Source organism: Phyllostomus hastatus, unplaced genomic scaffold, assembly GCF_019186645.2.
Source record: "Phyllostomus hastatus isolate PE091 unplaced genomic scaffold, TTU_PhHast_1.1 phas_contig_29, whole genome shotgun sequence".
NCBI classification, from domain to species: Eukaryota; Metazoa; Chordata; class Mammalia; order Chiroptera; family Phyllostomidae; genus Phyllostomus; species Phyllostomus hastatus.
The window spans coordinates 47,954,911-47,969,818 of record NW_025333835.1 but is presented as its reverse complement, the minus strand read 5'-3'; the positions used below and the strand labels follow the sequence as shown (position 1 = coordinate 47,969,818).

General features: G+C 55.7%; 1 protein-coding gene across 2 annotated transcripts; it reads right to left on the bottom strand.

The window, feature by feature from the left end:
- Positions 1 to 558: 558 nt before the first annotated feature.
- Positions 559 to 14,739, bottom strand: PEX26 (peroxisomal biogenesis factor 26). Of its 2 annotated transcripts, XM_045839067.1 has the most exons (6): positions 14,616 to 14,739; positions 9,117 to 9,235; positions 6,686 to 6,826; positions 5,982 to 6,274; positions 5,164 to 5,307; positions 559 to 2,995 (listed from the first exon to the last, which is right to left on the bottom strand). In XM_045839067.1, exons 2-6 carry the CDS (start codon positions 9,158 to 9,160, stop codon positions 2,892 to 2,894), a joined length of 726 nt encoding a protein of 241 aa, XP_045695023.1. In that variant the 5' UTR covers positions 9,161 to 9,235; positions 14,616 to 14,739; the 3' UTR covers positions 559 to 2,891. The 2 variants fall into 2 exon arrangements, with proteins under 2 accessions (XP_045695023.1, XP_045695022.1); XM_045839066.1 differs by lacking the exons at positions 9,117 to 9,235; positions 14,616 to 14,739 and adding an exon at positions 7,787 to 8,478.
- Positions 14,740 to 14,908: the final 169 nt, after the last annotated feature.

Below are 14,908 nucleotides of genomic sequence, written 5' to 3'. Positions count from 1 at the left end.
TTTCCCACCCCGGCCACCTCGGGCCATCCGCCCCAGCCTCCCACCACCCCACAGAAGAGCACTGCCCATTCCAGCACTCCTCAGCACCCCTAAATTTTAAACATCTGCTCCATGTTGTACCCTCAGAACCAAGTAGAACTGATCGACTCCAGCGACAGTCCTCCCAGCCCAGGTACACCAGCACACTAACAGTGAGCCTCCGCCAGAGAGCACGGATTCTAGGGCGAGTGCGGCAGAGCCACGGGCAGGGCAGGGAGCACGGGGCTAGAGGGGCACGCACCCACGGTCCTGTCCAGCCTGTGCGACTTGGGGCGAGTCAGTCACCTCCCTGGGCCTCGGCTTCACCTTACACAGAAGGGGCTGCACCAGCCCCTTGTCCCGGACCCCTCATCCCACCCACCTCCACCCCACGCTGCCACTCTCCTCACTCCCACCCCCTCGGGGTCTGCTTCGCGCTGGGTGTGCCCCACAGCACCATCTGAGAAAATACAAGGTGAGCCGTGTGTAATTCCAAACATTCTAGTAGCCCCACAAAAAAGTAAAAGAAACAGATTAAAATAATTTTAATCATAGACTTTTTAATCCAATTATGTCCAAAACATCATTTCAACAAGCAATCAGTATAAAAAGTGAGCTTCCCTTTTCTTTGGCTCTAAGTCCATGAAAGCCCACGTGTACCATATGTGTGAAGAGCCACATCTCACTCTGGTCCAGCCACATTTCGGGGGCTCAAGAACCACCTGTGGCCCCAGCTACCACCTGGCAGCACAGGTGCCGGGTGCCCTGACCTCGTTACACCCAGAGCTGAAGGTGGACAGGAGGGCAAGCCTGCATCCTGAGAAAAGTCAGAATCCCAGGGAAGTCCTGGTCTGGGCCCCTTGTCTGGCCGAGAAGGCAGGGGGGCGGTGTTCAGGACAGACACCAGAGAACCGGAGAACCGGGAGGTTCTGCGGGCACAGCAGCGATGCTTTACACTCAGGGCTCTCACGACACAAGCCCCACACCCCTTGTCTTATCAGCCGCAGGGACTCATTCCCATAAACACCTCTGGACACCTCCCTCCCTGGCATGCAGCCGGGCAACAGGAACACAGCCCCTCCCAAGGGCTCCTGCTCAGGTCAGGACAGCAGGTTTGACGCCTCCTCCCCTGGGCGGACACGGAGGCTGAGAGAGGTCCAACCTCATCCCAGCAGCCACACAAGTGGCTGGCGGTGGAGCAGGGCCCAAAGCTGAGCTCAAACACAGCAGCAGGCCGTGCCTCCCAGCGACAAAGAGCTCACAGGTCCCGGAGGGACAGAAACTTTACAACCACGAGGCCATGGGGTCACTACGGCAGAGAGGATATGAAACGGGCTGGAAGCAGGCGACGTGGAGAAGGGATTCCCAGGGGTAACCTCATGTGGTCCGGAAGGCTGCGGGGCTCACCAGGCAGGAAGTGGGGTGGACACTCCCGAGGGGACAGCAGAGGTGTACTGGGGGCACATGTGTAAGGACAGAGGCCTGCATGGCGGGAGGCAGCGTGTGAGCCAGCCCCAGTGCCTGGGAAGCCTCACAGGACTGGGTCCCGGCCGTGAGCAGGACCGGATTTCCACTTTACAAGTCCTTCTGAAGGAGACCGGAATGCTGCTCTGCCCCCCTTCCGCTCCCCCGGGCTGTGATATTTAGGAGCGCTGGGGACTGGTTTCCCAGTTAGAGCACAGCTTGGGGGCTTAACCTCAAGGAGCTGACTTACTCCACCCGCTGACCTAGGAGACGCTGATGACTTTTGAAAACCAGCCCATGGAAGGCTAAATAAAGGCACCCACTTTGTTCTCAGCTTCAGCAGACAGAGGTCCAAGGGCGGAAGGACGGGGGGGCCTTCAGCCCGGAAGGCTGGCCCCTGACCTGGGGCAACAGGTGTGTTACCTTTACCTGTGCAGAAACCTGCACAGAAACGTGGAGGATGCCCTCGGCCGGTTACAGCACTGTCTTCCAAAGCCTGCCTGCCCTCTGCTTGTCCCTCCGGCTCCCGATCACCCAGTTCCGTTTTTGACTCGTCAGCCTCTAAGGCTGGCCCACTTTTCCAGGCCACACACGCAGAAAAAATGTGTGCGTTATACAAGCAATAGATTCTAATTAGAGCGGGACACGGAGAGGGGGAACCAGCCACGGTTCCCACCAGGTGCAGGCAGAACCCAGAGAAAGGGCCACTGGACAAAGGGCAGGGCTCCCCTGCGGTGCGGGGTGGGGGTGCAGAGGGGGCAGCGACACCAGGGAACAGAGCAGGGCTCAGCCGCACAACCTGGAAAAGTGCGCTGGAGCCCAGGAGCGCCCGGCAGGGCCACGTTCCCTGCTGGGAGGAGCAGAGCGGACGCACTGAAACTCAGCAGTCCCGGGGGTGGCTCTGAGAGCCGGGCCCTGGTCTGAATAGACTGGGGCTGCAGCAGGTGCCGGCCCAAGGCGGGACCACAGGAAGAGTGCTCAGAGGCCACCAGACCGGGGCACAGGGAGGAGCAGGGGAGGGAGAGATGCCCTCTCGGTCCTGCTCGGCCCAGGGACAGGCCTCCCTGGGGCAGTTTTCCAAGGGGCTTTTCTGAACTTCAGCTTCATCAATACCCCGACCTGGGGGTGGAATGTCCCATGGGCGCACTGCGTTCCCAAACCACGAGGGGCCCCTGGGCACGGGGGGTACCGAGCTGCAGGACTTGTGCCCTCTGGCCCAGCCTTGTCTCTGCGTGACCTGCTGATGCCAACCAAAGTGGGGTGCTGAGGTCTCCCTTTCCCTCCCGATCCCTCCACGCAGCGAGAATGAGCTGCCTCCCCACCCAGGGCCCCGCCAGCAGCAGGGAAGGGGCCATGGACAGGCAGCTCTGATGCAGGCGGTGGAGGGCGGAGGCCACAGAGAAGACCACTCAGTCGAAGATGGGGGGCTGGTGGAGAGGAGAAAGCAGAGCCCCCCAGATGCGGTGGAACAGCTGAGCCAGCCTGCAGAGCGAGGGCAGGGAGGACGGGGAGGCTGCAGAGAGAGAAAGCCGTCAGCCATTGGCGACCCTCCTGCCTCCCCTCCCTCCTCCCGCCTCCACACTCAGCCCACTTCCTGCCACAGAAGCTCTGCAACCTGGGCACAGGCAGGATTTTTAAAGTGTACTTGGATGCTTCATGTTATGGGCTCCTCCTCCCCTCCCCAGCAACAAAGAATTTCCCCTTCTCTAGGACATACTCTGGAATATTCTTTCTTCACCTGGATTACAATGGCTTTAAATTTGCTGAGAAAAAGATTAAAATGTATTATGTTTTCATTTTTTCGATGTACAAAAACTGCTAATGTGGCTGCTTTTGATGAGATGAATTTGAGAAGAGACTTTCTGCTACATTCATTTTCGTATCTTGTATTTGGAGTCGTGTGACAGTATCACCTATTTTTATCATGTTAATTACACTGCAATAAAATAAAGTAAAATTTACCTCCTTGGAATTAAAGCTGAGTTGGTTTGTTTTTGATTATTTGAATTACTGTTTTCTTTGTTTTATTTTTAAAGATTTTATTTATTTAGAGAGTGAAAGGGAGAGAGAAACGTCAATGTGTGGGTGCCTCTCGTGCGCCCTCTACTGGGGACCTGGCCCGCAACCCAGGCCTGTGTCCTGACTCGAAATCAAACCAGCGACCCATTGGTTCGCAGGCTGGCGCTCAATCCACGGAGGCACACCAGCCAGGGCTGATTTTTTTTCTTTCTTAAAAGGAAAATGTTATTTTTAAAGAAAGCTACCAATGGGTTACCTTCTTCATAGCCTTCCTGCTGGGTGCTAACTGTGGCCCATCCACCATCCACCGGTTCTCCTTTCCCACAGGACCACTGCTGCCCCGCTGAGAGTCAGGATGGGGGCGGGGGAGGCAGGACCCCCAGCCAGGGCCCTACTGAAGATGCCTGAGCAGCCCTGCAAACAGCTCCAATGGCCCTTTGCCACACACACTTAGGGACCAGTGTTTAAGACTAACAGGTTTCTAAAAGCCATAAAATGTTTTTCTAAATTTTTACCAAGTCTTGGGCACAAAGTAGAAAGTCAGAGGGGAGCTACGAATGAATACAAAACCACCGTCACGTACCTGACAGCTCACCAGTGATCCCTCCCTGAAGCAAACAGAGCTCCTTGGAGGGAATTCCTATTCGGTGTTCAGTGACGGGTGAAAGGGGCACCCCTGAGCTCTAGTATGTGACAAAAGGTCACTGACTTGGAGAAAGGGAAAGGAGGGAGGGGGACGAAAATCCGAAGGTTAGACTGGCAGTTTTAAATAATTTCTGTGACTATGGGCTGGTCACTTTTCTCTGGGGTCCTCAGATTTCTCAACCAGAAAGGGAAAAGAAGATAAGGGGCCTGGAGTGAGGGTTGCCAGTTTTCCTCCAGCTGTGAAAGTTACATCATTGTATCCTAAGTCTACATTCACGAGAAGAGTGGAGATTAGATCATAACGCACAGAGGAACCGAGAAAAAAGTGTGAGCGCGTGTGTGCCGACCCTCTGTCCAGGGCTCCCTCTTCTGAGGAGTTAATCCTCCGGATGGTGGGGGGTGGGGCGCCGCTCCCGGAGCACCCAGCGACCTCAGGTCTGCCTTCCCCACTGTGGGGAACAGAGCGCGAGACCGTGACGACGCTCTGCAGTGGGGGGTTGCTGGAATCAACTACGGAACCCTCTATGAGGTGGAATAGTATTTGGCCATTTAAAGCCACGTTTCAAAGAACAATTATGATGTGCAAAATTCACCTGGATCCATGTAGCTCTATCCATAGATACAGGCTGAGCGTAACCACTGCAATAGCAGACTTACAGGTGATTTGTTTTCTTCCTTATACTCTTCCCTGTTTTCCACATTTTCTAAAAAGTACATGTATTTCCTTTACAACTCACAATGTGTTAAATTAAGTTTTAAAAAGGTTACGATGAGGCAGATTTTTGGACTCCAAGGCTCTATTCTGGGTTCACCCTGGATAAAGGAGAAGCTGGCACAGGTGACCATGACTCAGGGTCATGTCCGGGGTCAGCAGGTGGACTGCTCCCAGGTACCCTGCCAGTCTCTCCTGGGGGCCAGCCGGCTCCTGCTCAGGCCCGGCAATCCCTCCTTACCGAGCCGGCCTGCGTCCACGGCCTGCCTGGAAGGGTGGGCAGGGACGTGGGCTGTGGCACTCACCTGGGTCGAACCTCACCAGCAGGAGGCAGAGGACCAGGGTGGCCAGGAGGCTCTTCTTGAAGGGCAGGGACGCAAAGTGGCTCAGCACAGAGGCCCACAGCCGGCGGAGCAGCGCCAGCAGTGACAGGAGCTTGTGGGAGGTGCCTGGCAGGGAGACAGAGCGTCACTGCAGAGTGAGTCACGGGAACTGCTTCCCTGTATCTGGGCTTTGAGCTTGGTTGTGAGAGGAACCAAAGGTGACAAAACTGGTTCACTCCTGTGATTCGTAAAGTGGTTCCAAAGGACGGACTGGGCCACCTGAGTGTCACGTCCTTGAGGAAGGACTTCAACAGGCCACATCTGCTCAGCTAGGTAAACCTGGCCTATCTGGTATTTTTCTAAATAGCCTCATCATTCTAGAGCATTCTTTCCGCTCTGGCCTAGGCTGCATACGGAGAGCCACACGGAGCAACAGGTCTCCAGTGTCAGGTCAGCACATCTCAGCTGTGCCCGTGTGTGAGCCGGAACGGAGAGGAGGGATAACGGCCCCAGGCCAGCACGGCACAGGCCAGAGATCCAACGACAGGGCCCCGAGGAGGGGCTGACTTTCAGGAGAAAAGGGTCAGGGCCCTGAGACCCCATACGGAGACTCTCCTTCCACTGCTGACATCGGAGGGTCTGGGCTCTTTAAGCAACTCCACGGGCTTCCTGGCCTGGGATTTTTGAGTCGCACATACAAAGAACGGCTCCCAGGCTCCCAGGCATGCCACAGTGGACCGAGCTCCAGGGGAGAGCCCACCGCTGCACCTGCCAGAAGCTGCAGAAGGCCGACACCCTACCTTCCTGGGTCAACTGCTGGTGCTCCTCAGAACCAGCGGGTCGGCGCCTCTGCTGGTGCCTTGCTGTGCAAATGGCCTGCAGGGCGTCCAGCCGCTGCTGCTCGCTGAAGGCCACCGAGCCCACCAGCTCCTCAGCCTCGGACACGTGGCCCAGAGGCAGCAGCACACGCTGCAGGTGCAGCTCCGCCAGGGCTGGGCACTCTGGGAGGCCCTGGTTGTCTGGGTCTCGGAGCCAGGCGCGGGCTGCTCCCAGCACGGCTCCAGGGTCTTCCATCTTGCTGTATAAAAGAAGGCTGCAGCCCCCAAAGGAACAGTCAGTGCTGCACAGTGGGTTTGCCCTCAACACCAGCCCCCTCTTCTCCCACTCCTGCCTGCGCCCCCAGCCCTGCCCCGTGGAAGGTGGGTAGTGCAACAGTTAGGAGTTCCCAGGAAGTAGCAAGAAGCTCTCTCTGCTCTGGCCCACCACCTTCTCATCACGCATCACACCTCCCAGTGCCACTGCCCTCTCTCTCTTTCCTCTAACCTACTCCTCAATCCCCTTCCTCGTCCTTTAGTGATGTTTTCAGGTCTGGGGGAAGGGGGAGAAATGGAAAGCCTCAGACTTGGAGGGGAATTGTGGGGAAGGGGAGAGATGCAGGCAGAGATGCAGGACGACAGGAACACTGTCATCTCTGGAAGACGCACTGAGCCCCAGCAGGACCTACCACAGCTCCAGCACTTTGGGCGGCAGCTTTTCAGGGACCTGGTAATACTGAAGGACCCAGGCCAGCGCTTCTCGCCACCGGTCCATTTCTGCCAGGGCCTGGATCCCCACCACGCAGAGGGAGCACTTCACCTCTAAGAAGCTGCCAGCAGAAAACCTGGTTCAGGTTGGGAGGTGGCGCCCCTCCACTTGCATTCACACCTCCACCCAGGGCTGCTCTTCCCCAGCTCCCAGCCTAGCAGCCATCACCTCCGTACTCCCCCTTCTCCCCCATCCCATGCGGGTGGGCCTGGCTGAGAGAAAACTGCCCCTTCTCCTAGAAATGAGAAGTTCCTGAAACCTCCTAGAGGCAAAGCGGCTGTTGCCCGACCAGGCGTGGGGGTGCAGAGGCAGCTGGAGCCAACAGTTTGCTCAGTGGAGAAATGGGCCTGGAGCCCGAGGGTGGGAACGCGGGCAGCACCCCCAGAATCCCAACCTTCAGCATTCACTGCAACAAGCCCCCCCAGTCCCTAAAATCACAACCAGGGCTCCCCAGTTCTGGGGTCAGCCTCTGACAGTGATCGAGTCCAACTTTACAACCCACAGAGAAATGACGCCCTCAAGTCTCAGAGGAGGCCAGCACCTCAGAAAGGGCCACGGAGGGCAAGGTTTTCTCCAGGTTGAATCTTTATTTTTAAGGAAGAGAGAAACACCGATTTGTTGTTTCACTCACTGATGCATTCAGTGGCTGATTCCTGTATGTGCCCTGACCTGGGACCGAACCCGCAACCTCGGTGCATGGGGACGATGCTCTAACCAACCCAGCTACCCGGCCAAGCCTTCCAAGTTGATTCTTTAACCCACTTCTTCAAGAGGGCCAGGACCCCGTCCCCACTCCTCAGCCACGACCAGAAGTGAAAAACTTGGGGACGGGGAAAGGAACAAGGAAAGGACTGAGCCCGCTGACGGAGAGTCGAATACTCTAGATAAAGGACACCTTCCCATGGCGCGATCACCCTGGGGCAAAGAGCTGACCTCGGGGACCCCCGCTGCAGAATGGCTCCCCCCGCACAGAGGATGGCAGCCCGAGTCCCCCCGCCCCTCCAGCGAGCCCCGCACGTACGCGCCCGCAGGCTCGCCCGCCAGGCCGCCGGCGCTCAGGCTCCGCGCCGCACGCTCGCAGGTGCGCAGCGCCGCCGGGAAGTCCAGGTACACCACCAGGAGGTCCGCCGCTTCCTCCAGCAGAGCCGCGGCCGCCGCGGGCGACAGGGCGCACTCGACGCCCCCCGGCGGGGCTGCGGGGGTCGGGGGGCTCTTCATCGCAGCCCGACTCGAGGCCTGTCTGCACAGGTCCGGGTGGCCGCCTCCACGGGGCTCCAGTGCAGCCCGACTCGGCCTGATTGAAGCAGGGGGTCCCCCCGGCCCCGCCCACCACCCTTCCCAGGCCGGAGCGCCCGACCAGACAAAGATCCGGGCCGCATCCGAGGCCAGATCGGGGCTCCCCGACCCCGGGATTCCAGGTCACAGCCGGCGTGCAGAACGACTGCGCGCCTGGCCTACTTTCTCCACCCCACCGCCCGTGCGGATGCACCTTAGCCCGGGAGAAGGCGGGTCCGGGCTCCTGCCTCCCGACAGCTGCTTACTCGAGGGCGAAACCCACTACAGCTTCCCTACCCGCGCGGCCCAGCAGCCCGCTTCCGGCGGCGCGCGGGCCTCTGGGAGTTGGAGTTCCCCGGCGCTGGGCTGCGTAGCCCTCTTGACGCAGGTAGGCAGGTCGGGACTACAACTCCCAGGATGCGCGCGCCCCAGAAACTGGCGCTGGTCCCGAAAGAACAGAAACTGCCCCGAGTCAGGGACTGTGCTGAGGAGTGGGTTGGACCCCTTGCTAACCTGGCCGGGCTGAGACCAGACTGAAGGACGGAGACGGAGCTGCACCCGCGCTTCCGAGCACTCGTGGGGGTCGCGATGATGGCCGACCGAGAAGGGCACTAGCTCCCCCGCGCCCAAGGTGTCCGCGCCCCAGGCTCGGTGCTGCGCGCTCCGCGATCGTCTCGTTTAGTTCTTCCCTCAGAACAGCCATCGTCCCCGCGACACGGAGATGGAACGGAAGCTCATCTAAACAACTTGGTACAGCCACGCAGCTGGTGACTGAAGTGACGTCCGTCCGAGCTGCGGGACCGGGCGGAACCTGCGCTCTGCTCCGGGCGCGGGGTCAGCGCGGAACACGCCGCAGGAGCCTCCCTTGCGGTGTGCCGTGCAATTCGTAATGAAGTTCCAGAACAGGCACTCCGTACATGATAGCTTCAATAACAATTACTGAATAACTGCACACAAGTACGCAAGTCGCATTTATGTGTATTCTGGGCTTCACCCAGGCTTTGCCCCGCCCCCCAACTTTATGACGAGTTCTCGTGGCTCTAATTTCTCCCCAGTTCCCTATTTATGGCACTTACTCCTCCAGATTAGCCAGGCCAGGCCCGGGTAGGTGCCAGCTCATCTCACACAGCCCTCCTCGTCACCAGGTTTAGACGCGCCTGTCTGCTGGGACTTCAGTTCTTTGCAGAAGGTCCTCCTGAAAAGCAGAGGCAGAAACGTCAAACCCATCAGACCCTAAGGAGAGGGAAGCCTGGACGCCACGACCAGTAAGAGCATGGACTTGGACGCCGCTGATTGCACATGTCCTTTTCCAACACATGCCCGGTGCCGGGCCCTCTTCTAGGAACAGGGGTCCTCCAGTGAGCAAAAGAGACAGAAACGTCTGCCTTTGTGGAGCTTAGGTTACAGGCAAAGGAAACTAAATAGGGGACAAGCAAGTGAAATACAGCCGTAGGTCAGATGGTAATAAATGCTGAAGATAAATAAGCGGAATAGAGAAGAGAGATTGAGAAGGACAACCGTGGGGTGTGGGGTTGGTTTCTACCTTCCACTTTGTCTCCTAACAGTAAACCCAGGGCTGGGAGCAGCAGAGGAGAGAGAAAACGTGGTCGTCATGCTCGGAGCTGGGGAGTCACCATTCATTTTGGAACGCTGTCCTTGGGACCCACGTATTTTCAGGGTCATTTGTGAGAAGCCTCCCCCTCCCTCGCCTGGCAAATTCCAGAGGTAAACCGGGAGGCCTGGAAAGTGGGGGTCAGTCTGAAACCGAAGTTGCCGAAGTATCTTATCGGGTCTGCCTCAGGTCTGACATGTGAATGCGAAGCGGCCACCCCCAGACTGACCCCGACCAGCTCAGGGGAAGCCTGCGTGGCAGCCTCCAAAGCTCAGACCTGCAGGGACCACACGGGACGGTCTGAGATGAAAACTCCTTAACCAGTGGCAGGTCACGGCAGGTAGTCACAGCCTAGCCTGGGATCTTCCCTGATAAAAGTGAATCTTCACCTTAACTGAGCCTGTCTGTTGTCTTTTTGCCTCAGTGATAACACAGCTTTGGAATGTCAGGATGGTTTCCTTTTCCGGATCCCTCAGGACACAGGCACCGCTCCAGGGGGAGACCACAAATCTCACTGTTACTGTCACTGTGTTAATAGTCGACTAGTAACTCTCCTGTGCCCACCCGTGTGAAAGAAGCTTGTGTCTATCATTTTACCTTTTCATACAATCCAAGTCGTTTCCCACTTTGCTTTCTTCCCCCTCCCTAATCTATCACCAAAGGACTTCATGCGACTCCCCTACACCTCTTCTTTTGATTGTACAGTATAAAATACGGCACAAAACTTACTTTTTCCAGATCATTTTCTCATTATGTTGAGATTTTACTTCCTAGCGATTGTGGTCAGTTTGGCTCAAATAAACTTACAAAAATTCTTACAGGTTTGGACACCTGTCCTGCTGACCAACCACAGATGATGAAGACTATCAGTAATAATATACTTATTGGACTGGAAAAAAATCTGCTTCTGAAGACTGGGTTTCCAGGTCTTTCCTGAAAAGTCTGGAAAGTAGCAGGAGCACCAGAAGCCAGACCTCGGCAGGTTGAGGGGTCTCCACCTCCAGGGGCCCTTCGAAAGGCTGCGCCTAGAAGACCCCCTCTTCCTTCATTCCTCACAAGAAATGTCTTGCTATCCCTGTTTTTCCCAGGAGGGGGCAGCACAACCTTAGGAGAAGTAAATCTGCCAGAAGTGAATTTGCCATTTAGTGGCGCCATAGCAGCTAAAATGAGGTCAAGATATTTAAGGGGTGGGTGGGGTGCTCAAAATATGATTGTGTTCTATTTCTGTGTTTCAACCAATTTTTGACAATTCAGGGCTTCGTCCTAGTCTGTGTGTTGCCACTTAACCTTTAGCACTGTGATGCCCCCAGACTGAGCCATGAGTCACATGCAGTGTGGTATTTGTCCTTGCATCAGGCAGGGTGCCCGGTGCATCTGTCTGTCACCTTCACCTGTGGACGTGGATTTGCTCGGCCTACTTGGAACACATGACATATTGGTGTTTTTGTAGCAGAAAGAGTGCCAGACAGGAGGTTGAACTACACCAGTTAGAATTCTGTTTCCCTTGGTGATTAAGCCAGGTGACTCCTGGAAGGTCACCAAACTCCTCCGAGCCTCAGTTTTCTCACCCGAAGACACAGGGTGACTGTGAGGATCAGAAGAGACTGTCTAACAACCCAGTGAACTCTAAGTCACTGGAGTACTTCAGGCCAGTCTACGGTGAGGTGGTATAATATATGGGGAAGAGAGTAAGGAGAAGAAAGAATCTCATTCCACCTAAAAGTTCTGTAATTTTACATTCTGACCTGGAATCTGACTCTTGACTCTTCCTTACAGAGGTCAGATGCGCCCCCATCTGTGGCCAGCCCAGCCTCTCCTGACGCCCCCAACCTGGTGCTATATTTCTTGACAACAGACAGGATCCCTACCTGCCCCTGTCAACACATCTCAGCCAATCAGAGCCCCTTAGTACAGGGACGTTGGTGGTAAAGGTCTGAGTGCAGCAGGATCAGAGCGGACCTTTGGCCAGAAGCAAGCCAGAGAGATAAACACTGGCAGGGTGGAGACAGCGTGTTTCCCAGATGGCCACGGGGTGTGCCTCTCCCACACCAGACCTTCATCGGTTAGATGGCACTTTTATGGTTCTCTTTAAAAGCCTGAGCTTGTCCAGAGCAGAGCTCAATTGTCCCTGCTTGCTCCTCTGCATGTAGACACAGCAGAATTCTCACCTGTCTTGTGTCTAAGAAGAAATCTTCATAATCTTACTTATTCCACGTAACACTTTACAGCAGTAATAATGACGGCTTGATTTATACAGTACTGTATTAACTTGGTGCTATTCTGAGTGCTTGACATTTAACTCATCTACCATCAACAACCTGGGGATAAGAGTCTGACGGTCATTCTTATTTTGTCAGAGAAGAAACCATGGCTCAGAGAGGCTTCGTGACTTTCCCACCAGAGGCACATGACTGGGACCTAAACCCAGGAGAGGTGAGCCCAGCGTCGTTCTCCTTAACTAGCACCGAATACCAGCTCTACGGCATGCTTTCACTTGCTCGGTCTGAGCTTGACAGCAAAACGGCGAGCAAGGTAACACAGATGGTGGTGGGTGCGGGGGTCGGGGAGAGAAATGTTGGAATTCCCAGAAGTCTTAATTTTCTACCTTACCCAGGTGATGAAAGTCAAAAAGGAAAGTTACGCGAGAACTCAGAGAAGCGAAGGGGCAGGCCTGCGGTCTGCCCTGGCAGCGCAGCCGGCCCTAAAATGGGATATTTTACTCAGTCAATTTCAGCAAGTACAGCAAGTAAACAAATCTGCCCAGCACTGTCCCATGTGGCCAGAGCCTACAAGAAACAAAGTAACAAGTCTAAAATAAATCAGAGGAGCTTCGGTTTGCCTTTGCATTGGCTCTGGCTCCTGTTCTCAGGCCGGGAGGTCAAGGGCACTGTGGCGCTCCCACCCCAGCCCAGCGCCCACTGCCAACAGAACCCCAACCCCACTCAGTGTCTCTCCTGGAGCAAAAGGAGAACGGCGTCAGACGGAAGAGTCACGTGAGCAAAGTGGGGCAAACAGGCACCTGAGCGTGTATTTTAACCCATGACAGTTGAATTCATTTCAAGAATCGTCAAGGACTACTCAGCCAAGCTCCAGTCTGTTGGCTTTTCCTCATCAGATTGGTGTGCTTGGGGCAGGGATGGCGGGGAGGACCCTTCCTGGGGTTCCCACAGCACAGCCCTAGGGGGCGCCCTTCACACAGAATCTTTGCAAGTGGCACACACGCAGCAGCTCAGTTTTTTCTGGGGACAGTCTCAGTGGTTTGTGGCAGCCGGAAGGAGCCAGCCCTCTGGCCCCAGGCTCTGGTCCTCCTTGGGGATGGGCCCCCAGCCAGCAAGCTGCCTTCCAGCTTGTGGGGACTTGCCTGTGGGAAGTTCTCTGGGGGGAGATTGTTGTGAACAGTGAGGCACACCGTCACCATCCCTTCTGCATCGTGTCTTTCTGGGAAGCAAGCTTGTCCTCTGTGTGTCTGGCTCTAAACTGGGGTGAGATGGTGCAAGCAGACTCCAGGTAGCTCGCCACTCCCTTGCCCTAATCCCTCACAACACAGGCGACTACCTGGACGGGCGAATGAGTGGGTGCATTCCCCTCTCTGACAGCCAGAGTCCACGGGATCAGGAAGAATGGAGGTGGAAAAACAGGAATCCTGTTACCATAGGAAACAAGGCAGTTCGTGTGGACACAGGCTGCGACCGAAACCACGCTGTTATTACAGCCTGCGGCATAAACAGAGATGAAAGTTTGTCTCTGACTCTCTGGCTGGGTCACCCCCCGATTCCTCTTCACCAGCACCTGCCACTGTCCTCGCACACACCACTGCTTGCTGCCAGAAGTCCCGTTTCCACACCTAAGAAAACACACTTCATGTAGGAAGGCATCCTCCTAGACGGCGCATTGCAGCCTGAGACTGGATGGCTCAGTGTCTGCTCTTTGTTCATCTCTTAACTTTTTATTAACATGAACATGCCAAGTAAAAATATTCCCAACAAGACAGAAGAGTACACGAGAATAAAAAGGATCTGAAATCCCACCATCCAAGAATGACCAGTTGTGACTTGGTGACGAACATCCCTCCATAAACACGCGAAGTACATGTGTGTAATTATGCATAATTACGTTGCCCTGGATCCTGGCTTATTTACTCACAGTCTGTCACGCAAGCCCTTTTGATCCTTCTGTGGATTTGGTGTTACCGCTGCCTAAATATATACTCCTGCTGCCGCTGGTGACAGTGTACACGTTGAGCGACCTCTGTTGCAGGAAAGCCACTGCACAGCCCAGATGCTGGAAGGAGGGTGCAGTGGGGCCCGTCCCCTGTCTTCGTGTTTAATCCTAACCTTTCTCACATTGGTGCAGGACCTTACAACTTAAAAAGCACCTTCAGCCCTGGCTGGTGTGGCTCGGTGGACTGAGTGCCGGCCTGAGAACCAGTGGGTTGCTGGTTCAATTCCCAGTCAGGGCACGTGCCTGGGTTGTGGGCCAGGTCCCCAGTGGGGGTGGCTCAAGAGGCAACCATACATGGATGTTTCTCTCCCTCTCATTCTCCTTCCCTTCCCCCGTCTCTAAAAATAAACAAAACCATTTTTTAAAAAGCACCTTTACATTATTCTATGTGATCACCACCAAGGGAGGTGGTGACATGGGAGCTGAGTGATGCTCCTGCAACGACAGTGCACTCTGCTCACGACTGCATCCATTTACACGCGCGTCTCCTGGACCCTCACCATCCCTGTCAGAGAGGTCACGTAGCCAAGGCTTGAGAGGTCACGCAACTTGGTCAAATCTCCACAGCAGATCTGGATGGAATTCTGGTCTCAACGGGTCTGACTTTGAAGTCCCCTATGGTTGGTCAGGCTGCCTCTGATCACAGCTAACTTCGCAGGGAACTTTGCAAAACCCCCAAGGGACGCGGCGGGCTCCACCTCACGGATGCAGGCAGTGGCCGCGGCCGGGGGAGAGGACTTGCCTGGAGGCTTGGGTCCCAGGTCCTTCCCACTGTCTGGATCCTGGGCCCGCTGCTGTGTGGACAGGCTGCACCTGCCCATCTCCTCGGGGTGAAGGCGCCGATCTCAGACGTCTTCTACCAAATCTCCAGAGAAGGGAGTTCTCATTAAGGTCTTTCAACAATCACGCAGCGAACTCTGTTTCTTCTCCTGAAGGAACGAGATTGGCCTCATCCACAGAGGCCAAGCCCTTGGTCATGTTTGGGCATGAGCTAGGAGGAGGCGAGTCTGTGCAGCTTGAATCAGGTGCAGATCC

Bases quoted from the DNA above. Each gene is read 5' to 3' on its own strand.
- PEX26 (XM_045839066.1), bottom strand. From the start codon at position 7,983: ATGAAGAGCCCCCCGACCCCCGCAGCCCCGCCGGGGGGCGTCGAGTGC. The intron at 6,827-7,786 runs GTACGTGCGGGG...TTCTGCTGGCAG, and splicing joins GCGGGCGAGCCTGCGGGCGC to CTTCTTAGAGGTGAAGTGCT. The intron at 6,275-6,685 runs GTAGGTCCTGCT...TGGGGGCTGCAG, and splicing joins CCCAAAGTGCTGGAGCTGTG to CCTTCTTTTATACAGCAAGA.